We start from the raw sequence: 20,187 nt of genomic DNA, 5'->3' as shown, positions 1-20,187 counted from the left end.
TTTAATACCATTTAATCCATTTAATCCATTTAATCTAGAAATGAGTCACCCCTCGAATTTTTTATTAAAAAAATATTGCCTTTCCGTCGCTTCCCTTTTTAATTTTTTGTTCTTTTCATTCAGATTTACTGTGACGGCAAATGAAGGCAAGAGAGGTATTTAATTGATGTTCGACAGTGTGGCAGATGATAGTTGTTTCTACAGGAATTGTCAATTCGTGGACTCTATCCGAAGGCTGCCTGTTCTCACCTTAATGTTGAAGATTTCTATGTTTTCACCACCCGAACACACTCAATCAAATCAGGAAAAAGATTAATGTTGTCCAACTGTTGAATACACTCTCTTTTGTAATTGTAAAAAATTCCCATCTCATTTCCCTATTTCAACGACTTTTTGTACATTTAATTTGTCAATTCATTAAAATATTAAATGGATACAACTATAAGTCGTTTATTTAATGTTAGATATTTCCGAAGTGAATACGACATCGTCATCGTCGTTATCACTTTCGAGTATTTCGCTGGAATCGTTTTCATTTCGTTTACCCTTTTCAGTAAAGTCGACGATTCTGGTCGCAAGCAAATTTTCAACATTTGATAGTTGTTGACATGGGTGATCGTTTCGATGATAGAAATCGTTCAACGATTTCAAATTTTCAACGAGCACCAACGGTTCATTTTGTAATATTTCCTGAGACTTTGCCGGACTCCAATTGGATAAATAAACATTCGCCGGATCAGTCCATCGTTCAAAAATGAAGTGCTTTTGCATGTGATCATGCAGGTCGCCAAACGTTCGAAAATGTTTTTTGCAAACATAACATTCGTAGGAGAAAGTGTTAGAAGCCTGGACAGACGTGGCTTCAATTTCTATATCCATCAAATTTTCACTGACTCCTTTATTGAAACGAGTCTTCATAAGATGATGTTGCAAGTTGTCATTTTTTCGGAACGCTCGTTTACTTAATCGTTTGATCTGTGAAACAGAAAATTACGCGATATTACATGGACATAAATAAGCATTCGATAAGCTTTCAGATTACATTCAATGAAGACCACACGGAACGAACTTTAAATAAAAGTGTAAGTTAACATCCCGGGTTTTTTCATAAGTGAGTTGGAGCAGGGAAGTGCTAACTTTCGATCGTGGGATAGAAGTTACTAATTATTACGTTAGTACGAACTAAAAACTCGTAAGATCGAAAGCTTAGACGAATTACACAAGATTAGTCTAAGATCGAAAGTTAAAATTAAATAAGACCCCAGTACTTCGCACGGGTCTAAAAATTGAATTTCATCAGATCGACATTCGAATATCGCGAAAGGTTGGAACAGTTTTTCGCCATATTATGCACCTTGAACAGGATATGTGTGAGTTTACCAAAGGAGACTCAAGCAGGGATTCATCAATGTTGGTGAAAATTGTGAAGAAAGATGGTCGCAGGAAACATGTTGGAACCGAAAAAATCTAAAACTAGGGGCGTCGATATGAGTTTCCTGAAGTGGTACCGGCAGGTGAATATGGCCTTGATATAATCGGCTTTATATTGATCAACGGAAAGAAAAACCAATTTATTTTAACACGATGTAGCATCAACATCACATCCAAATCGTCACGAAAAGGATGAACCAAACATCGCTCAAGATTGCAAGATTGAAAGACCAAGAAATACAATTTTGTGATAGGAGTTCAAATATGCCTCGAAAATACAGCCAAGAAAGTTTTCTTTGAATCGGAATTCACTCAAAAAATGGTTTTACCTGTCGCAATTTGTTCAATTGCTTTTTACGATCACCATTTAACACTTGCAGCTGGAATAATTTCTGATTTTTGACCAACGATATTTCGTTAAATTGAACGTTGCAAATCTTGCCAGTTTCTGCTTCAATTTTGTGGTCTTCCAAGTGTTGGGCTGAAATACAACAAAATAAAATTTAATGCGAGCGCAGGAGAAATTTGGTTGAATTTCTATGTACTTAGGTTTGTCTGAGCGACGGTTTTTTTGCAAATATAACATTGACGGTTGGTGTGCAAATGGTTCTGAAAAAATGAAAATTAAAATTTTTAAAAGAAGCGCAAATTATTCAATTAACTACTCACCGAGCCCGTATTTTCAGGATGAAATACTTTCTGATGCTGATTCAAAGTCTTTCGTGTGAACATAAGCTTACAAATATTGCAACCGTACGTTCCAAACGCATGAAATCGTAGGTGTTTAGTCATCAGACGAATAGTAAAAAATTCCTCTTTACAAAGTGAACATTGAAAATAAAGGTGGCTTTGGCTTTTATTCCCTGAAAGTGACATCGTCCCAGTCATCCGTCCAGGTGCCATCAGGCTCTGAAAATGGAAAAAATATTTAATGTAAAATTGTATTTATTTGGGGTAAATTTGTCACCATCAAAACTGAAGCATCGAAAATGAATTGAATATTGTAATATTGACATCATCACTTTCTCACCTTTGTACTATGTACCGTGTAACAATGTTTGATTGAATGTTGGTTGAGTTGGAACGTCGTTGGGTATCCTTTCCCACAATCACCGCAACAGAAAGTAGTTGTTTCCGGTGTTTCGGATATCGCTTCTTGGTCAACAGCTATTCCGACCGTTTTGTCATGAAGCCCATGAATCTCAGCACAGGATTTGGAATTGTTTTTGAGTTCATTGTTGCCATCAGTATTAGCCTTACTTGACAAGAATGGCATTTTTTTTGAGCAGTAAGATTTAGATGCATGATTTTGAAGATGGTATTTTAGCGCAGCTAAATTATGAAATTTCTCTGGACACTCGTAGCATTGCATGTAAGCTCCGACGTTTTCACGACATTTCTGAGATAACGTGAGATGTCCTTCGAAAATAATAAATTCTTTGAAATCTTTACAACACACAGAACAATGGTAGTGAGACGCACGTTCCATTATTAATTTGATATTTAAATAAATGACAATAAGATTTCACTTAATGTATTTAAGCTTTGCTGACAATTGGATCGGGTTGTTTGTAGAATTTAGAAAAATTTTAAATAATCCCCAAAATCTCTCACTGCAATCACTTTAATAATCGCATCACAAATTATTTAATCGACTATAATCTCCTCGGGTTTGCCAAACTGATGACAGTACATCACAGTGAATTGCATTACTTTGACGATTTTGTGCGCAAACTAATCATAGCCAACCTCACAAACGCGGAATTTTATTTAAATTCCAGAAATAAATTTTAGAATTTTTTTTGTCTAACAATTCAATTCTATTCTTTTCCTCGGCTCCAAATATAAACATTTCTCGGTTACTAAAAGTGTTTAATCAACGCACTTCAAGCATGAGAAGCATGAGTGGTACTCTAAATAGGGTACTAAAACTGGACAGTGTATAGAACAACTTAATTTGGCAGCTGTCATTAATAGCACTTTTGCTTGATGTGCGTTGGTTTAATTTAACGTTCCATGAGGATATTTTCTATGTAACTGTTTTCTCACAAAAATATTTCAAAAACTACCTCTCTTTGCGAAGTTGGCTGTGTTTAGCTTGCACACAAATTTTGGCATGCGATCGCACTGTCCATGGTCAACCGAAGAGGTCTATATTGGAATGGATAGGAATACTTTGACAAATAACTAATAATTATTTCCCACGTGAACTTGTGAACTTTTATGTTGCAATGTGTGAGAGCGACGAACATTTTGCATTATTGTGCTTTTAGCGTGGGTACGTACGTTTGCTAATTCATATGTTATAGAATCTTGTTCGCCTGTGTCGATGATAGCAATTTTTTTTTACATTTTTCTTCCTCTTACGAGTGATTCAAAATACTTTCTGCCCTCTTAGCAAGCATGAAAAATTTAATACATCGAAAACTGACTTTTCTGTCATTGTCCTTGTGATGTAAATAACTATTATTTTTGACACGCCAAGTGCGTGAATACGTTTATAGAGTAAGCGAATTCAATAGCGACTGCGAATCATAGGCATTATTCGGCACATTTCAAGTGAATGCGTTAAGTTTCAGTAATTTTATTTGAAATTACAATGTCGATATAATAAAGGAGTCCACTGGAAAGGGCATCCAATTTCGGTAGGCTGTTTTTATAAAAGAATCCCTCACTTGGCTAAGCAGACCAAGCGGCCGGAGGCCACATTTATAATAATTTAAACATTTCTCTCCATCTCTCTACATCAGTATTTTACCTATATGAATACAAAAAAAAGGTTGTTTAAATAAACATCATCGACTGACTGTAATAAAGTCATAAGTCACGTCGGTACATTACATGTTTTATATTGTTAAGTATAGAAATTTTGTGTAAATAACACAAGTTTCCTCATTCTGCCGCACGCATAAATAGAAGAACGCTTACACAGAGATGTGTTGAACACATCACAAAGTCTAGCTGTTCAAAAGTATAAAGGTTTGACCTTTACGTTGAGTCTCATCGTAAAGAATTTTATCACTTTTCATTTCATTACCGCACTAGTGCAGTAATATGTCAGTTGCGAAAACAAATTCTTTATCTGAATTATATAGCGATTCAAAAACGTCCGATTCAAGGTTGAAATCAAGCAAGTATCATCTAACCGGAATGAACAGAAGGTAAAAAACGTTCACATTTTAATTTGCTTGTTAGGAACAATAACGTTTTTATCGGTAAGACCAAAAACTCGCTCTTCGATCCTCCACGCAGTATAACAGTATGTGGGAGTAGAAAACAATTATATGAAGTGCTATGTTTAGCATCATTCTGATTAAAATAAAATATTCAGAGGAAATATGTGGCCTTTACAACTGCTATATGTTTAAAATTAGGATAGGATAGCAAAACCTCGAGTAAAATATCAACGAAATTGATTGGAAATGGTACTCAACTTGTTTTTTGTTGTTATATTTTCGAATTAAACCGAAGATATAGGCAAAAAAAAGACTACGTAATTTATTAAAAAGCTATCAACAAACCAATAAATTTTCTTGTGCATTAGAATAATTTTTCCATCTATTATGGAAATAGATTTTTCATTATAATTCAGTTCAATAAAAAAAATAAACAAAACCAATAAAAAATACCAATCATAATACACAATAATCATACGATAACTATTGAAACTTTTGATATATTGACCTAGAATACAATTTTTTTTGTGTGTATAGTTAGTATATACATATATTTTAGCGACTGGGAAATATAATGTTTATATATATATTAAAGCATTGTTGAGTTCTGACAAAATATAAAAAGAAAAATCCTTTTCACAATATGAATATTTAATGGTTTTGTTTTCTGTTATTTTCTTGTGTGTTCTGGTTCGGTATCACGATGGTATATGTAAGTATTATCATGACAGTTGATGTTCTAAATATGTACTCTTCGAGAACATAAAATTCAACATAAAATTGAAATAAAAGTTGAATGTATGAAAGTAAAGTAAACAAAATAAAACTGATTAAATTTGAGCGTAACATATAATTAAAATACACTGGCTCCGCCAGCCATAACACTTATTAGATTTTATCTGCCACTGCCATCTCTTCAGAACAGATTAATGAAATCGAAAGTGAGTATATACTCCTACACTGGAAACAAACCAGACATGGACTATAAACTTTGAGATTTTTTTTTATTAAAATGATCGGTATTATGATTGTTCTTGTATTGGCTTCAGGCTGTTTCACTGGTAAAATTTGGTTTGTATTGAATAAAAAGCTAAGCGAAAACTCAGTGAGTGATAAGAGCGAAATAAGAGCGAGATAATCGGTCAATCGATCTGTAATTGGGACTAACGAAAAATACACTAAAAATAGATTGGTTTGTCAAATTTCATAAAAAGAACTTAGATCGTTTTACATATTTTAGATAAATACACATCCTAGTACAAAATTTTGGCAGTTTCAATTTTCCAATATTCTCCCATTCCACGGATATTCCTCGAAAATATTCCATTGCGGCATCCTTGCCTTCTTTATGAACTTTAATGGATGGAAGAGTGAGAGAGAATATTGGAATATTGAAACTATGGCCGAAATTTTCTACCAGACCACAACAATCCCTGGAAAAAATGTACTTAAATGTACTTAAATCGATTCCAAAACACAGGGAGATGCGGGAAAACAGGAAAAGTAGGAAAATATTCAGTTTTTCTTGATTTCTCTGTTGTACATACAAACTCGATTTACTTAAAAATTAAATATTTTGTCATATTTGACATATCGCATACCATGTTTGAATCTAAATATCCAGAAATGTGCTTGAAAAACTACTGCAAAACAAGCAAACCACGTTATTTTGCTTGCATTCTGGCCAATAGCTACTGATCGACAAACTTGATTTTCATTAAAATTTAATATTTTGTTTCATCTCGTCAATACCTTTCATTTGACACACTATTTTTGAGCAAAAACATTCGGAGCTATTGGCGAGAATGCAAGCAAAATAACGTGTTTTGCTTGTTTTGCAGTAGTTTTTCAAGCATATTTCTGGATGTTTAGATTCAAAAATGGTATGCGATATGTCAAATATGACAAAATATTTAATGTTTAAGAAAATCTTGTACAACAGTAGCTATTGGTGAGAAATCAAGAAAAACTGCATATTTTCCTCCTGTTTTCCCACATCTCCATGAAACAAAAGATTTACTCACCATGATTAGCACCGTTCCATTAGCTCCCATTCCTTTACCGTTCAAGTTCAAATGTTCATTTATATGTTGGCTGGCTGCTACATTGGCTTTGTGATCAACATAATGTGATTATTTGTGATGATTTTGAAGTACCCCCTCATTCCTACTAATTGTTATAACAATTTCACAGGCAACGCAGAAATTTCAATAATACAAGCAATAAAACTGCACAGCCGTTTTTCACATAAAATTTTGATTGCGATTTCCATACATCATACAACCATAAAAAACTCAGCGGACGCTCACACCACCATTTTTCTTTCGAAAATTTTCATAAGTCTTGATTTCCACTTACGGAAAAAGCACTCCGTTATCTCACCGTTTACTTTTTATACAATAGAAAAGAGGCGCGGTCTAGCTGAACGGAGGCAAAACGGAGTAGTTTTTTTTGTAAGTGGAAACCAAGCCTTAAGTAAATGTTCATTTACCAGCAACTTTCTTGGCGATGTGAGCCGTGCAGGATTTTGGCACGTACCGTGGTGCATAAAAAAAATCTCGACCACTCACTATGAAGTTCGATATTCGGATCGAAATTCGACGTCGGAATTGACCGGTCGTACACAATTTTATGTTGGATTTCCATATATACATTGTGTGAACCCCATTTTTTAATAACAAAAAAAATCGCGGACACATTAAGTGTCTTGATGAATAAAGAAGTGTTGAGCTCTCGTTGCATTACCGTGGGTGAATCAACAAATCTGCAATATTGTTCTAAGAGTAACTTTCGTAGGTGAACTTTTCCTTGAATATGACCTAAATAGGACTGAACTGGCTGCCTGACGGCTTATTGGGTGAGTTTTTAAGAGACAACCAAAAAAATTTTTTGCTGTACCGAACTGCCCGATCACCCAAAACCGAGCCTGAACTTAGGGACTAAAAAATAGGTAAATTGATTGAAATATTTACATACTGAGTGAACCAGGTCACGTAGGGTCTAATAAGGTGTCAAAGGAATCAGGAAAACTTAGACATCCGAGTCATTCCCTCGAATCGTCTTTTCACTCTTCGCTTTAGGTAAACTTTTCGAAAAGCTTTTTTTGTCGATAAAAACCAATTCACCGGAAGTGTTGTCCCCAGGACTATACAGTTGCATAATTTAATAAAAGATTCAATTGCCAACAAAGCTTCAACTGGATTTTTTTTTGTTCAATCATCACATCGTGTAAATGTGTCATAGTCATGTTCCTAACAACCACATACATAACATTTACATATCCATAATACAATGGATCATAATTTTCAATGTTTTCGTCGAGTAAAAAAAAATGGAAAACAAAATCCGTTGAAATGAAGTGATGACATTAATTTGAATGTTACGTTAAAACCAAAATCATTCCGATGTATAAACACTGTGTTTTTCGCTTACCCTCAATTCACAACACTATTTTCTTGCTGTTGTTGGTTTTTGTTCGGTTTATTTATGTTTTTATTTAATTAAACCAAACCAACATCAGTAGAACCACATATCGAAACAATCGAAACAACAACATGTTGCAGACATTACTCAATCAATCACTTTTTAAAATGTATTATTGATAGAACTTATTGAATTTACCAGTTTTTCATTAGATTTATTTGGCATCATTTTTTCCCTTTAAATCAGTTTAACCTTTTCCATGAAAAGTGGGTGAAGGAAGAACGAAAGAAGAAAAAATCACCGTGTTGTGCGGAATAAGGGGGAATAAATCGAGAGGTTCGTTTTTTTATATTTATTTATTTATACAGGAACACACCACAAGACCGACAAAATTTTCAAATAAAGTAAAATATATATAAAGAGGGAGGTTGATAAATCAGTTTCATTCACATGTAAGTAGATCAATCTTCTTATACCTTTGCTAGATGTTTCGGTGGATAAAAGTAGATAATGCGTTCCATAGATTGAGGTAATGATGCTTAATAGTGGATATATATTTCATTTTGGGCGTTACACTGAAAGTTCTCGGTTTTGTGACGAAGAATACTCTTAAATATGTGAAACGTAATATTGTGGATGTTCGGCTGTAATACACATCTTGTCAGCGATTTTTTTTTTGATCACATGCTGAGTGGTTTATTGTCGTCATGAAGCATTTGATGTGATTACTGCGAGAGATATTTATATAGTCACGTTAAAGGTATTCATAATTGGATCAAATGCAGCTACACCTAGTAAAACTATGATGTAAACATCTTTCTTTTTAAACAAATTCCACTTGTCCCACCCACAATCCCTTTTATGTCCCTTTGAAGAACGAGATTTGTGAACAATGTAAATCTAGTGCTTCGAGGTCAAGACATATTAAGTGGATAATACTTTTGTGGGTTGAAGAGTCGAATCAAGAAAACGTTTCCAAAATAGTTTTGTTGGCTGTAGTTCTTTGATTGCAATATCAATTTGAAATTAAGCAGATCCTTTGAAAAAACCCTAACGTCAAGTGTTGCATGAGAATTTACTTGGTGAAATGTCTTTTGTTTGTTGTTTGTAAATTACTTGATGATCAATAAGAAAATGTGATTTCCACTGCCTAGAGATCCTAAAGCCACACAAACATCCGATTAAAAATACTTTGATCAATGGAAGTAATAGACCCGATAATAATACTGGTCATATGCTTGCCGTCTGTAACAGGTTAAGAAGTTCATAATAATAATGCTTATACTGAATATAAAAAGTTCGCACCGCCACCATAATCATCAAAAATGTTTATTTTTGTAATGAACTGTTAAATTAGGAAACGCTAGTAATTCTACCTTCAATGACTTTAGGTCTATAGGTTTATGGACATGCAAGGCAAAAGAGTTCGCACGGGGCTAACTTTGCAGCTATCTTCTGATGCTGTCTAGTGGCTTTGGTATGCACAGCAAAGATATGAAAATAAGGGGGTTAAACAAAAATGAAAGGAAATTTAAATCAAATAACTAGAAACATGAACATTTCCACTAAAACTGTGCAGTATTGATGGCTTTATTTAAAATAGTTGTAGTGGCATGGAGATAAAGTCAGCGGCTCTGTATTTCGCAATGATAAACTTTAAACCCTTTTTAGCTCAATTAGTGTAAATTGAGAACATTGTGGTTGAAATGGTTTTGATGAAGCTAATTATAGCCTGGTTTGAAGCATTGGGTTTTGTTGTCGGTCGTGGTAGAGTCGGTTTTAAAAAGATTTTATGTGAACGAATTTGATTTTTCTACCCGAAAATAATTGGAATTGTATATTTGTGTCGAATGATGTTGACCGTTGGTATTCACTAAAAATTGTGTCCAATATTTATTGTACTGGTGATGTTGGTTAGTCTCGTTGTCCAATTTATTGTGGTAATAGACTGAATTATTTTTCACTAACACAAACATCAATACGAAATGTGTATTCGGAAGCATATATTTGGGAAGTAACTAAAATAGGAAAAAGCAATTTTATCAATTTTATTGTTACTTTGTAATAAAATGGAGTTGTGTCTTCAAACTATCTGGCCGTAGTAGATTTAATGACAATTTTGAAAAACGTGACAAATTAGAAGTGAGTGAGCCATTAAGTGTCCACTCCACTCAACAAAAAGTACTCCGTGAGAGAGCCGTGAGAGAGCAAGCTCTCAAATAAACAAAGAAAAAATTGAAAAAATTCAATTTTGTCTCTCACACGGAGTACTTTTTCGTAAGAGGAAACTAAGCATTAGTTTCTCTCGGAGCAGGTGCAAATTAATCTCATTGTTTTCTAGTGACAATTAGGAACTTAATTTATACGAACTTTTCCACCTATTTTCCTCGTTTTCAAACAAAAATGAGATTTTTTCGAAGTTAATATCCACACGCGTGTGCTAATAGTCAATAAACACAATATTGTTTCAATTCATTTTTTGCACGCTTGTGCGAATTGTGTACATGTCCGATTTTGTGTCAATTGACTGCGTGCGGATAGCTACGACCAATGTTTTTATGGAGCGTTCGAGGAATTGGGAATTATTGATGACCTGGTTAAGATCCTCAAACCAAGGGTTGAATTGTAATTTTTTTTTTTCACTCAAGGCCTCCATTACTCCGGGAAAAAAAACCTCAAACTAGTTGCCGAACAACGTAAACATAACAGTTGAAGCACATGTTTATCCAATTTAGCTAGATTTATTCTAAAATTCCTCTATTACAAAAAGTCATCAAAACCATACAATACTGACACTTGAGTTTTTATTCGCGTCTGAACAACTTTATCATAGAATATTTTCCAAACAAAATTCTTATTTATGCTATTAATACTCGTATTTACTCTTTAGTTTGACTGCATTCACTTTTCACGCTTTCTTTCTATCGTGGAGTGGAAAGCCATCATATTTACAAAACCCACTCAATTCATAACGACTCAACCGTCTATACGTATCTATAGATCGTTTATATTTACAGAAAATCTATAGAAGTAGAACAATGTTGTGTATACTATATATACATCAGTAACACTGAAAAAAAGTCAAACGAAACGAAAATGCGCTCATGGCTCATGACTCATGTCATACATTTATTGTAACGTCGAAAAATGTGTGGTACAAAAAAAAGTTTGCAATTTAAATACTTGAATTATGGGGCCTGACTATGGAAGTGAAATTGTTTGCATTTTATATTGTAAAAGATGTCGAAAAATTTAATTTCGGGTTTGCGGTGATATATAAGTTATGGCCCTTTATTTCGGTTAAAAATAAGGGAGGATGTGTGTCGGAAAATAATAAATTGAACTAGCGGCACCATTTGATTTAAATGGTATTTGTATGTGAGTTAGAATTAGGCAAATTTTAATATCAAGACGCTTTTATTAATCGTACGTTTTTGGACGTTGACAACTTAAAGCTTCAGCAGTCTTCTGTTATTTATCTTAAAGTGAATAACACAGACACAGCCGAATGAAATGTTAAGATGTCTTGTGACAACAGTTGATAAATAGAATCATTTATTCGTGCAATTTGGATTTCAAAAACAGTTTGAGACTTATAGGACAGTCTTGCATTTTAGTGTAATTTTCTAGTACTTCAATTTCAAAATTTTACCCTACTCCAATCGATTCAGACAAAAGATTTTAGTGCGGTTGTGGTCGTGTTTTTTTATTTTTATTTTAAAGTGGTGCGGGCCTCCTCGATTTCCCTGTATGGTCAGTCCAACTCTGTGTACAGTAGCAGTAATATTTGGATTGTATCAAACATTAGCAGATTCGACGCATTGATGAGTTGTTACTCAAAAAACAACACTATAAAGTAACCTATTCCATGAATTGTCATTTAAGCACTAGTGCGATAAAGAACGCATATAGCAAACTACACTGTAGCTCCCTCAAACTGTAATTATCGAATTTGTAACGTTTCTGCTACTTACTTTGATTTAAACATGATCAACATCGAGTTCAATCGATTAAGCAAAATCTTGTACTTCATCAAAAAGAAAAAAAGATTGTGCTATGTAAGGCCAAACAAATCACATCTAATTGCTAATTTTTCGTCATTGCTGGTACTTTTACTCTCTCAAACACCGAAAGTACGACAATGTTAATGAACCCTCGAAATATCATACAAACTCCAAAGATTTGATTGCTAATTTTTTTCCATCAATAAAATTCACTTCCATAGCACAGTCACAGTTCCGATGCATTTTACATCATCCGATAGAAATTTCTTTAAAAAAGTTTCCCCTTGATATCCATTGTGTTTGTGTATATGAATATGTCTAGACTCAGTGCGATGGCACTGGTTTTATTTTCGTATCTATATGTACGAAATACACACAAACAGTTGTATTATTCCCAGCTCTTCAATATCACCCCGACAGGCGCCACTTTGACGCCACCGATCCTGTGATGCCATTTACGGGGCTGTTCTATCTCCGTACACATGCATATTTTCATAGCTATTCGAAAATTGTATGTATATACGTATAACTAATCCATTTTTCTCGCTACATTTATGGCCACATAAGCATTCAAACTTGTCTGTGTGATAGTGGGATGCTGAGTCAGTGGGTTGTTATTCGAATTTTCCTTTGCGCGTATATAGTTTTCCTCTTCTGTTTTTTTTTTCGTTCTTAATAGATTTCCCATTCATGAATAATATAAAGAATTTATTTCGTAATAAATTGTTTTACATCCAGAAATTATGCGATATTATTATGGAATTCGGAGGTATGTGCATAAATAGACTACACATCCCATTAAAAGAAAATCTGTAAAGATGAAATCATATTCGTTGAATTTAAATTGAAGCTATTTTTAGACGTTTTCATTTAATTGAATGGATATGCAATACATCCAGATTAAAAATTAAAACGTTTGAGTGCCAGCGAAAAATGTGTGTGTACCAAATTGCTTTACAAACAAACAACCGACCGTCTATTAATTCGTGAAACTTGAAAGCTTATTTTCAGTCGTAAATACCTCGTGTAGTACCAAATACGTACCAAATGTAGACCCATGCGATGATATAAGAATCAAAGTTTCAGAGTTTCGCGAACACCTTAGGCAGCGAGCTTTAGATATGGTTAAAAAGACTAGCTAATCAATGTTGATTTTCGATGCATTGTTAGGGAATATTTTCACAAGTACATTTTATGCTATTAAATTGAATGATTTATTTTAATCTCTTCAAAATTCTTTAAATTATTGGTAGAACCTGACAGTACATTTTACCATTGTATCCTTTCATTTTCAACATTCAACATTTCAACACTAGCAATTGTTTAAAATGTAAAAGGATTACTTGCACAGTGCCGCCACATCACACGGACAAAACGGACATTTGCCTAGGGCGCAGCGATTTGAGGGCGCAAAATTTTAGGAAAAGGTGCTAATGTGTCGCTTCCCTTGTATTTTAAGATTATTGATTTAGCCTTATATTTTTGCTGTAAAATGCATAAGTTTTTTAAAATTTTCTCCTGCGGTGCAAACTTCATTTAATTTAGTTTTCTGCTGTACTATGACATTATTACGATTGAAGGTTGCAAGTTGCAAAAATAGTTATTTATGCAATCGAGGTGCAAAGTACTTTATTTGGCTCTAGATGTGCAATTATGACACGAGGCCGCAGGCGGTGTGTCATAAAACACATCGTGAGCCTAATTAAGTACTTTGCATTGAGTTCCATACAACGTTTTATGTCACAGAGGCGTATAAAGTTTGCAAAATTTGCATATTATGATGCTGATTGGCATAAATATCAGTTGATGAACTTATCTACGAATATTTTTAGAACAAATTTTTAATATATGGGGTAGTCCCATTTGGAAAAATGTTTGCCAAAGCTGCAATGGGTTGTGATATAGTTTCGTTCAACGAGAGGGGAATTTAGATGGCGTTGCGAGTAACTCTATGATAAATTTGAATAATCGTATGGAGGATGTGAGATTTTGCTAAATTTAAAAATTTTGGAGTACAGAAATCGAGGTTTTTGATTTTTCTCGTTATACAGTGAACGACATCTCAAATGTCTCACTGTCATTTTTTTCAGAGAATGTCATTGTGAATTTGCAATGACACAATGAAATTCTCAGAAAAATTTGACAGTGAGACATTTGAGATGTCGTTCACTGTAATTAAAAAGTTTTCCATCGTTTAAAAATAGTTTCAGTGAAATTTTTTTTTTTTTTCATGTGGAACTATTTTTATACGACAAGAAATATTTTAATTTGAACAAGAAAAATCAAAAACTTTGATTTCCGCACTTCAAAATTTTTAAATTCAAGAAAATTTCACAGCCTTCATACGAATATTCGAATTTATGATATAGTTACTCCTAGCGTCATATGTTACTCTTTCTACGTACATGCAAAAAAAAGATGGCGAAAATCACGACCCATTGTGACTAAGGTACTTAGATAAAACGAGAAAAACCGCGAGTTAACGCAACGTTTTGACAATAATTCAATTATTAGAAACACAATTAATGGCATTAAGAACCCTTGGACGAAATATCCTCGGTTAAAAAACGCTCTTCATTGCCCCGAATTCGCAGTTGAAAAACCATTGGAATGAGCTTTCACAAAGAAGTTTGCAAACTATTTAAACCGTGACATTTATTTGTTCAAAAATCATTTGTAATTCAACTTCGGCGAAACTTGTAAGCTGTGAGGGGGCCTACCGATGCAATGCAGAGTATCTTTACCTGCTCTCCGTTCACAGGTGCGTACGAGAACTCGTCAATTTTCAGAAAATCCGACAGCTTATATTCAGTTGTACAAAAACTGTCTGTTAAAATTAATTGTATTGATGACTGGTGACTTCTTTTGTTTTTTTTTTCGTTTGAAAATAATATCAAAACATGTTTTGCAAAATCGTACTTAAAATAGAATCTCTAACCTGAACGACATCAAACATGAAAGGAACGGCTGGTTAGCTAAAATCCATTCTAAAGATGACAGACGCAAACACAATTTAGCTGGCCCAATGGGACAACGAAAACAGCGATGCGGGCTAACTCAACATGAGATGGACGAAATTGCAAACGCAAGACCAGTAACTCGATCGATGGGTAGGTCCTAGACCTTAGACCATAAAGTTAACAATTATACGCTAACCCTGAAAGTTAGTCGGACGCAAAGATAAGGAAGTAAGAAGAGTCTCGGGTAGGGGTGGAAACATTTTTTATGCCTAGGGCGCCAAAAACCTGGTGGCGGCACTGTACTTGCAAGTTCTCGGAACTGAATTTTACGTGAGCCGAGCCAATGACAATCTAGAAATTTATATATGAAAATATTATCAGTAGAACCTGTAAATCACCACGGAAACCAGCGCTTCAGGGCTGTGATTACAATATAACCGGGATGACCATTGACCATTGGACTTTGAAGATTACCATGTGACCTAGCATTATTTTGTCGATTTCAATGTGATTGCAGTGTTGTTACTCATTAACCTATTAGGTACAGTCAGTGGCCATTTTGTAGAATTAATTGTAAAAGTTCTGTTTTTTTTTCAAATTTGCAAATACTGAAAAGTTTTAAAGTTTTAAAAAAATAGTTGTTTCAAAATATGGACAGATTATCATAAATTTGATGTTTGAAATTTCTCTGAATCTTGTTTTAATACACAAAAAGTCGTCACCAAAATTTGTCTAAATTCGCCAAATTCTTGAAACTCGTCAAATTCTTCTGAAAATTTCTCAAAATCGATGGAACATCATTAATGCAATTATTTGATTAAATTATTATTTATTACGAATATAGAGGACCTCAGCTTCACAGCGATACCAATATGTAGTGTTTGTCGGGATGGAATGCACAGTTTTCATCTGTTAAGTAGTCACGTGCATGTTGGAGTCCGGGAATCTGAGACATAGATTCAGTGAAACAAGGATTTATACAGAGGAAATTTTGATCTGTCAAGTCATGAGGAACACTAAAACTAAAACTTCTTCTGATCACAAATTGATTTAATAGCCTCAATACAAACAACACACACTCTACGGATAATAGCGGCAGAGTCGAAATTTTGCTTGATTTTTGCAAGTGGTTCCAGGTGGTTCCGGGTGGTTTCCGTGGTCCAATCGAAAAGTGAAGGTGCCCCTTATTTTTGATAATGAACAAGTCGTCCATACATCATTTTGTCCAAAAACTTCAAATTTAGCTGATATAATTTTGGGTTATTTTGACTTAGACTCTGCCGCTATTATCCGTAGAGTGTGTGTTGTTCGTATTGAGGCTACTTAAAATTGATGTGGTTGCTATGTGAATCTTTAACAGTGCAGAGGTCATATTTTCGGCTATTTATCATCAAATTTTTTGAAAGTCCGGAAGTACACGAGGGGTAGGGTAATCTCGCACACCACACAAATTCATGGTGTGCGAGATTCACCTCTAAGTGGTGAATCTCGCACAGTCATGACTTTTCGTTACATGTCGTAAAAGGACGCATACTATGATCGCGTGTGCGAGATTCCCCGCCACCGTACACGACCTCACATTTCCCATACATGCCAGTGTCTTCGCCACCTTACGAAAACGAAATCTGGACTACGAAACCCCATTTTTCGACTTTTGATCGCTTACCACCAGCCAGGTATGGAAGATCTAAAATATCTGAGATATCTGGTTTTGGGGTCTGGCCAGTAAGGCCTTACTAGGCATATATAAAAAAACCGCCGATTTCGGTCAGTCTAAATTTAAAAGAACCCCTCCAGGTGTTTCTGCCTTTTACTGCTAGTACTTACTTACAACTTCAATCGCTACCTTGTAAAATTTTCTAAAATAATAATTTTTGCAGTGCAAACGAACGATAACTTTTATCATTATAAGGGATTTCAGTCGTATCCAATTCACATAAAGTATTAATATAATCATTGCATTTGGGTAGAATGAGTTGGATTGATATCACTTATGATCATAGGTTGTTTACTATAGTTAGAAATGTCTAAGCGAAAAAACAACAAGAAAATGCAGCGCTTGATTTGCTGTTTTCACCAGATGTTTTCAAATTTAATTGATTGACAAAAGTGAAGTTATTTTTTTGGTTAGTCCAAAGTAAATAAATTCACTTCACAGTGTTTTCTCTATAACAGAAAAATGCATTCACAAGTTCGAAAGTTTTCTCTACGTTTAACACTGATGGTTAAATATTTGCGAACTTTTCCAATATAAATGCTCATTCGAATGAAAGAAAAACAAAATTTTACAGCATTAGAAGTTTTCCAGCAGAAAAAAACGGAATATGAAAAAGCATAAAAATTTTTAGAATTCGCCAAAATTGCCGTATCATACATTGTTTCTGGAAATAAATTTTCATCGGGATTTATTAAATGTTCTGAGGGAAAGCAGAACTTATTTTCGTTCTCGATTGTGCGGAATATGTAAACATACACACACAGGCGGCATTAACTTTGTGGAAATATGGAGAAAAATCAAGCCATTTTAAAGTATAATACGGTCTGTGGTATATGAACCAATGCAGACAGTATTTTCGGATGATTATTTTTCATTTTCATTTCTATTTTTCATGTTTTCGTGTATGGTTGTAACATAGAAATTTTGTAACAAAGATTTTGAAGCGAACTCATGTGCACATTATATGTATAAAAAGAAGGACATAATTGTAAAAAAAAAATCATGAAAAGGAAGCAAATGATTGTGGCATGAAAGGACGCCACATAGGAATCGCATGTGACATTTTAAATCGCATAATTCGTGATGAAATTTCTGGAATTTTTTCCGGTTCTTTTTTACTGTGTAAAAATGTCAGCATATAAATTTTCTGTAATTTCTTCTGATTTATATATCACCATATTTCTGACGGGGTCCTCTAAAGAACGAAAAATTTTCATTGCTACAATCATGTTCTGGTTTCTGTTTCAGATTGGGCTATATGTTCACTTCAAGAATTTTTCAGATTATATTCGATTGTTCTGATAAAAAAAAAATCGGTTAACATTTAACTATAGCACTTTTACAATGGCCAATTAAATCTACTACTTCAGTTCTTAAACAGCAATTTTTCTATGAAATCTTTTACTTCATTTGATCTAAGTATTTTCAAGAGATTGATTTCAAATATTTTACTTCATTTTTTAACATGTGTTTTGATATATAAGACCGCTTTTAGAGCTTTAGAGCTTTTTGTTTACTCCTGGAGTGAGGTGACAGATGACAGATGATTGCCGTTCGTAACAGGAAAAATATTGATGCAACTGTTGTAGCACTGTCTTTATTCTCGAGACTCGATGAACTTCCACCATCCACCAAAACAATACTTTGTTTCTATATATAAGAACATGGTCGGCCACTTTGTACATTCATTCTAATTAGGGATAACTGTTCGTCTCGCTGATTAACATTTCATGTTCCTCGGTTCCTGATATTGCTTCGCAAAGATGTGCATACGTAATGCATAAATCACAATAACTAAAGCATTTATACTGGCTCGAGTGTGCACATTTAATTATCCATTCTAAAATATCAGAAATTCAGAATTGAAATTTGTCATAAAATTAAACATCTTCTGGTGTTTTGTAATTTGATTTTGTTTTACTGAAAATACAATTTAGTGCGGAACGTGCCATTTCATTTAGTTTTGAAAGTTTTCCTACAAACCATTCCATATGGAATGACAAGACCTGCAATACACAGACACAAAAGCGTAAAACAAAACTTTCAACCGTATTTTATTTGCTGTGTATATATGGCTGTAACTTGAACATATGATGTACGACAACGTAAAGCATATAACATGAGAATTTCATTTTCTTTGCAATAAGATTATAACATGTGAAATTTGTTTTTCGCATATATATAGACACTCGAATTGAGGGTAAAGAAATGCTACGTAGGAAATAGTAGTGGCAAATTTCGTTTGAGAAAATTATGAATACCTAAATATGAGATTGAAAAAGTTATTTGAAACATTTAATCTGTTTACATCAATATTTCTGTATTTAATTAATTTTACTGCTGAACAATGGAAACAATGACTTCAAAAGCAGTCACACAAAGCCGATGTATCGCCGTAAAATTATTAAATCAGTTACAGTTCTTTGACATATCGTATTTAACATGAGTGGAACGCGAATAGACCGTTTTCGCGACATTTAACATACAGATGAGCAACGGATTAAAGATGAGATAATGGCCGCTGTGAAAAAATAAATAATGGGATCTAGCTAACGTCGTTTTATAGATCTCTTCCAAGCGCAGCTGCAAAGTGCAGTTTACTGTCAAACGTCATCCACAGAGCCATAACCTCAACGCTTTTCCATACATTTTGTCAACAACAACAACGATTGACATTTCGATGTTGCACTTGGAAGAGACCAAAGCACTGTCAAGCACCGAAGCTGACTTTGACATCTCTCAATTAGAAGATGATAGCCATTGTATGAAAAAGAATAGCCACCTTTGATCGGTTCAGTCCTCTATTTGAGTGACGTCAGTGCGTTGAAGAGACATATATAGCAGAATACATGTTGAAGCAAATGAAGTAAAAGATTTTCTTTCAATCAGTCGAAAATAATTGAATGAAATTAAGTAATAGATTCGCTGACTATCATAACGATACATTTTCCGTCATAAAATTGGTTTAATCCAGCTACATTTGACGTCCTTCCAATTCGAAAAAGAAATCCATTGTCGATGATCCACTCACTGAAAATAAAATCTACCAATTTTACCGTTGATTTGGAATCAACGGTCAAATTGGTACCTTGTACCAATTAATTTGTGCAGCATACCAACGATTGGTACGACTCACCAAGTAAATTGGTACATTGTACCATTTTGGAATGTTCATTCCAAATCAACTGTAATCTTTAGATTAATAAATTTCTTGTTTGTTTTAATTGATAGATTTTCCAGAGCAATTGAAGTATTAGATGGAGAAAATATACATGACTGGTAATGAAATACGAAAACATCAAAACCAAATATAATACACACCGTTCAAGGTTGAACTTGAATGTATAGAAGTAGAATGAGAATAAAAACGAAACCGAAAATACGCGATATAAAGCCGATCGTTCGATGTGCATCACGCTACTCGTTGATACGGAGAGTAAGCTCCGCCTTCGTATCAAATTCCTCTCATTGACGAA

At 34.1% G+C, this 20,187-nt stretch overlaps 1 protein-coding gene and 1 long non-coding RNA gene across 3 annotated transcripts; both read right to left on the bottom strand.

The window, feature by feature from the left end:
- Nucleotides 1-327: 327 nt before the first annotated feature.
- On the bottom strand, nucleotides 328-3,100 carry LOC119066305 (zinc finger protein 26-like). 2 transcript variants are annotated; one of them, XM_037168689.1, is made up of 6 exons: nucleotides 2,914-3,100; nucleotides 2,462-2,850; nucleotides 2,101-2,340; nucleotides 1,977-2,040; nucleotides 1,761-1,912; nucleotides 328-975 (listed from the first exon to the last, which is right to left on the bottom strand). In XM_037168689.1, the coding sequence occupies exons 1-6, from the start codon at nucleotides 2,918-2,920 to the stop codon at nucleotides 451-453; spliced, it is 1,377 nt and encodes a 458-aa protein (XP_037024584.1). In that variant the 5' UTR covers nucleotides 2,921-3,100; the 3' UTR covers nucleotides 328-450. The 2 variants fall into 2 exon arrangements, with proteins under 2 accessions (XP_037024584.1, XP_037024583.1); XM_037168688.1 differs by having other exon boundaries at nucleotides 2,462-3,100.
- Nucleotides 3,101-3,491: 391 nt separating this feature from the next.
- Nucleotides 3,492-6,166, bottom strand: LOC119066306. Its single transcript, XR_005085730.1, has 3 exons — nucleotides 6,155-6,166; nucleotides 3,782-3,787; nucleotides 3,492-3,582 (listed from the first exon to the last, which is right to left on the bottom strand). It is a non-coding gene; the product is annotated as an uncharacterized LOC119066306 (long non-coding RNA).
- Nucleotides 6,167-20,187: the final 14,021 nt, after the last annotated feature.

This window comes from Bradysia coprophila, chromosome IV, assembly GCF_014529535.1.
Source record: "Bradysia coprophila strain Holo2 chromosome IV, BU_Bcop_v1, whole genome shotgun sequence".
NCBI lineage: Eukaryota > Metazoa > Arthropoda > Insecta > Diptera > Sciaridae > Bradysia > Bradysia coprophila.
This window is presented reverse-complemented; position numbering and strand designations above follow the sequence as displayed.